We start from the raw sequence: 5,000 nt of genomic DNA, 5'->3' as shown, positions 1-5,000 counted from the left end.
TATGCACGGACCATTAACGTTTACATTAAAATCTTGGCACAGACGCAGAGTATACAACTCTCATTGCCGATGGCCTGGAGGGCTTGGATGTCACCCAAATCTCTCCAACTGGTTTGGGGGGAGTGGAGGCTAACCCTTCAAGCCCATATTAATCCATGCTTCGCCTGCACATCAAAAGGCATTGCCAGTCAAGCTTACCCGTTCCTTACTCCAGCACGGCCTGTCATGGCAGTAAATAGCTTAATTTTGTCGACAAAGATTTAATCTGCTTAAACACATGTTCTGTTTTTGGGTCTTGGTTCTTCCTCTAAACATGCCTAAGAGGACTTGTCTAGCGTTACACACATTCACACTGTGCACTGTGGGCCCAGGGCAGCAATCTATAATTATGCCATCTCGCCTCCTCTCTTAAGCTGAAAGCTGTGAGCAGAAGGGAGCTGATTAGATTGTCAAGCTTTTCTCTCCTTTTTTCTCCTCTGTCCCCCCCACCCCCCCCTTTGTTGTTGTTCTTGTTGCTTAGCCAAGGTGCTTGTAGGTGACATAAAGGATGAAAGTATGAGAGCAGGAATGAGAGAGAGAGAGAGAGAGAGAGAGGGAGGAGGGAAGGTGGTGAAAAGAAGAAAACATTCCCGCTCTTTTCATGCGAGTGGAGGGAGAGGTCAGTTAGGTCTTTATGCTTTATTTTTTGCCTTCTTCTCACCTTCTTGGAGCCTTGTTCCTCCTCCACTCCGTCTCCCACGACGATGTAAACAACTTTCCGGCCGAACCTCTGCATGACCCTCTCGAAACAGCTCTCCTTCCCTGCAAGGCACAAGAGATGAGGTCACTACTGGGCAGCACTCTGTGGAGCTGGGCCGCAGCGCCCCCCTCACAGTCACCTGCAAAAAGTGCTTTTGACAGGTGGGATGGACAGGTGACAAGACTGACCAACGACACTGTTTACCTCGCATGTCGTAAAAAAGAAAATCCCCACGCATATTGAATGAATTAAACACGTCCAACAAATTCCGTCAAAAAGACACAGGACCTGGCCATATCTGTCCGGATCTTTCCTTGTCAATGTGCGCTCTTTGTGTGCGTTGACGATAAAATAAAACAGATCTTGAGAGATATTGCCAATTTGGCATCTATTAGTGCAGCAGGGCGTTTTTTTTTCTCCCCCTTCCTTTCCAAAATGGCTCTGCCTACAGCTTTATCACGGGGCTAGTCCTGGCGGGGAGCGGGGCGCGCGTCCAAAAAATCTGGCTCTTTTGAGAGGAGCGCACGCTTTAAATACGCAATAAGTTACACAAAATTACACAGTGTAAACACTTAGGCTTGGCTGGGGGATTCGATAAGATCAATGCCCTGATAGAGGCAGGCTGAAAAGCATTAAGTGTGGCCCTCTCCTCCCTGGGTTCTGGGACAAATGGAGTTTAACAAGCTAAATCAGGCTCACATGCTAACGCCGCTGGAGGAGCGGGCATTAGGCTTGGCGGAGAGGGGAAGATGTCTGAGCTCGTCCACTGATCTGCTTGAAAATAGCCCGAGACTGAAGGGTTTGGTGTTTATTTAACGTTCGAAAAACGCTGAAGAGGGAGGGCAGGAGAAAAGAAGAACAAGTCGACCAAAAAAAAAGCGAAGGGGGGGAGAGGGGGGGGTTGAAGAAAGACGAAGAAATGTCCATGTGGAATGACATAAATTTGCTGAAGTGGTTTCATATGCAGGTTCGGTGAAGGGTAGTGTATGAGTGTGTGTGTGTGTGTGTGTGTGTGTGTGGAGGGGGCCCAGTTCAGGCGGAGCTCCAAGAAAATAATCCCCGCCTGATTAGACCCCTTCTCTTAGAACCCGACATCAACCCTCTCGTGTGTCCAGCCCCTCTGTGGCCCGGTCCACTCTCGGGCGCGCGTGCCGCCCGTTTGTTTACGCGCAATATCACAGTCATTAGGCCTGCGTGCTCCGCGCCCCACCACAGGCCCTCACTGTCCCCTCAGAGCGCACACAGAGCACGCTAACAGGTAATGCTGGGGGGAGGGTGTGTGTGTGTGTGTGTGTGTGTGTGTGTGTGTGGGGAGGGGGGATGGGGGGGCTATTTGGGGAAGGCAGGAAGCTGTTGGCAAGACCTACCTATTTTCGTTGCACTATAAATATTTTCAATTGGAAACACTATTCCCAGGCCGTATAGGAGGACCTTCGCCAGCGCTGGGATGAGTTGTGTCGTGGTCACTAGGATGTTAACACAGTTTGACCTGAGAGGGAGAGAGACAAGGAGGGGAAAAGAGGGAGAGAGGATTCAAGAGAGAGAGAGAGAGAGAGAGAGAGAGAGAGAGAGAGAGAGAGAGAGAGAGAGAGAGAGAGAGAGAGAAAGACAGGGAGAGAGAGAATTATTACATCATCTTAAATCACTGGGTAGGAGGACAAGAAACAACATGGACCTTACAAATTAGGGATGGTCCCATTTGTCATCTGGAGTGCCTTGGGGCCATCACCTCATGACAAATGGCTCTTAAATTGTTTGCAAATGATACGGCCCAGCACTCTACATGCTATTGCTCTCAATGCTAGGACACTTATAATTTACACACACACAGACACACACAGACACACAGACACACACACACACACACACAAAGACACACACAGACACACACAGACACACACACACACACACACACACACACACACACACACATTCAAGGAGCCGTGAGTGGCCCCAAATATTATTCCAAATCCTGATGTATGTATATGTGGGACGAGCCTGTGTAATTTTCCTCAGCGTGGGCCTACCTTGAGTGGATTAATGTTAGTGCTTTCAGTGCCAGTGTTAACCAGGAGTCCGTCAAGGCTTCAATTTCTGCTCGCAATTGCAACCAGGCTTCCCTTTTGGCCGGGCCAAGCAGGCCTGAAAACGAACGCAGGGGGAACATTGTTTGACTTGGACCATCCTTGTAACGCCTTTCAAAAAATTACCCCCACCTCCCTCCCCTCCCCCAACAGACATACATGTTCTTTTACTTTGACCAAGTGCTCCTACACATGAGGACCCTTTGAAATGACACATCCATATTGACACACCTCTCTCCTGAACCCACTCTTGAGGGATTTCAGGCGAGCGGTTTATATTTTGAGGGGGGGGGGGGGGGATTACCTCCGACGTTGTTTTTGTAGGTGGTGTAGATTTCTTTTACTCGTCTGTAGCGGAAGGCCAGCTTTCTCATCCAGTCCACGCCTCCCCTCACGCCCGTGGCCAGACACAGGTTGGCACTGGTGGCTGCCGCGTGAAAGCCGTCTGTGCTGAAATTATACGTGCTGGAGGAGAGAGAGGGAGACACAGAGAGGGAGAGAGAGAGAGGGAGAGAGGGAGAGAGAGAGAGACAGAGAGAGAGAAAGAGACAGAAACGGGAGCGACACAGTTAGCTTTCCAGGCTGTTAAACTGTGGTAACTTCACTGGTAGCTCTAATGCTAACATATAAGCAATCTAGACATGGAATACGTTGTGACATGAAAACATGTGTCTGTGAAGGACTACGTTTGCAAAAGAGTCTTCGGCTTTGCTACCGTACCTTAGGTCCTGGCCGTTGTCATCCGAAGACACGTCGTCAATGTGGACTTGATCACACTCCTGAGGAAAACAAGAAAGGTGCACACTAAGCAAAATGTGAATGAACAGCACCACGCCCAACTAGACACACACACACACGTCCGGCGTGAAAACATCCAAAAGTTTTGATTAATGATTTTCACATGTGAAAGTGGTGAAGGATTTTTTTTTTTTTGCCGGCCCAGAGTACACACACACACACACACACACACACACACACACACACACACACGGTGACTAATGTCAACAAGCCGAGAATTCCCATTTGGAGGCCTAAGCCCTCCCTCTGACGTCTAAATCAGCTTCAACCACTTCCAGGCCTGAGCCCCCACCTGCTAAATCTTAATCCAAATAAACAGCCCCATCAGGGGGAGTGGGGGCAGGCTGGGGCCCGGGCCTTGGCCACTAGAGGGGTCTCTAGATATGCACCACATATTGCCCTGATACTGACTCACCACTGCCCACCCCAACTGGACTGGCACGGAGCTGTGCTAGCAGAGAGAGGGGCATTTTTTCGCTGGGCTGCTGTATACTGAGTCACACACCCCGACATTCACCCACCCCACACACACAGGCTGATATGAGGGCAATTTGCTTCTGCCCACCAAGACTGTGGTGAGAAACATTTGAAATAGCCCCAGAGACACAAACATATTAGGCTCTGTCTGTTGAGTCTGGTGCCATTCATCTACACACACACACACACACACAGATACACACACATACACACATACAAACCCTGAAAGACAAATCCCAAAACAATACACACACACACACACACACACACACACACACACACACACACACACACACACACACACATACACACACATCCTGAAAGACAAATCCCAAAACAACACACACACACACACACACATATATGCCCCCCCCCCCCCCACCTCCACACACACACACTGGATTGGGGTTGTGTGAACAAAGAGATAGCTGTGGAACGGCGCAGGCAGTGGGCAGCGGGTAGCGTCTGGCCGCCCTTAAGGGGCTGGTGGTGGTGGTGGTGGTGGTGTCCACATCTTGGAGCCTGTGAGTGATTCTGCAGCTCTGGGAGCGGCTCCTCCTCCTCCTCCTCCTCTCCTCTCCTCTCGGCCACCTCCCCTCCCCTCCCCTCCGCTCTGCGCCGCTCCGCTCTACTCAGCCATCGTGCACCGTAACACAAACCAGACTTTCTGCTAAATGTAACGCACTAGAAAAATTGAACCTGATGCTAACCGCCAATGAAATTATGACCTCTGATTGCTGCCGCGCCACACACCAACACAGCCCCGGGCCAGCTTGCTAGAGAACGCAGACTGAAAATCTGTTATTAGTTTTCCATTTATAGGCATCCCAGCGCCCCCAACCCCCTACCCTTACCCCTTACCCCTAGCCCAACCAAAAACCCTTGCCCACCCCCACCCATCC

At 50.3% G+C, this 5,000-nt stretch overlaps 1 protein-coding gene across 13 annotated transcripts in view; it reads right to left on the bottom strand.

Moving 5' to 3' along the window:
- The window catches only part of eya1 (EYA transcriptional coactivator and phosphatase 1), a 70,465-nt gene that overhangs the window by 5,828 nt on the left and 59,637 nt on the right, over window positions 1–5,000 (bottom strand). For all 13 annotated transcript variants that reach the window (XM_062521324.1, XM_062521325.1, XM_062521332.1 and 10 more), the window contains 5 exons: window positions 3,544–3,602; window positions 3,128–3,288; window positions 2,767–2,881; window positions 2,107–2,228; window positions 701–801 (listed from right to left, as the gene is read on the bottom strand). In XM_062521324.1, the coding sequence (XP_062377308.1) occupies window positions 701–801; window positions 2,107–2,228; window positions 2,767–2,881; window positions 3,128–3,288; window positions 3,544–3,602 (558 nt within the window). The remainder of the gene's footprint in view (window positions 1–700; window positions 802–2,106; window positions 2,229–2,766; window positions 2,882–3,127; window positions 3,289–3,543; window positions 3,603–5,000) is intronic.

Source organism: Sardina pilchardus, chromosome 19 (assembly GCF_963854185.1).
Source record: "Sardina pilchardus chromosome 19, fSarPil1.1, whole genome shotgun sequence".
NCBI classification, from domain to species: domain Eukaryota; kingdom Metazoa; phylum Chordata; class Actinopteri; order Clupeiformes; family Clupeidae; genus Sardina; species Sardina pilchardus.
The sequence above is the reverse complement of the archived record's forward strand: the minus strand, read 5'-3'. Positions and strand labels throughout refer to the sequence as shown.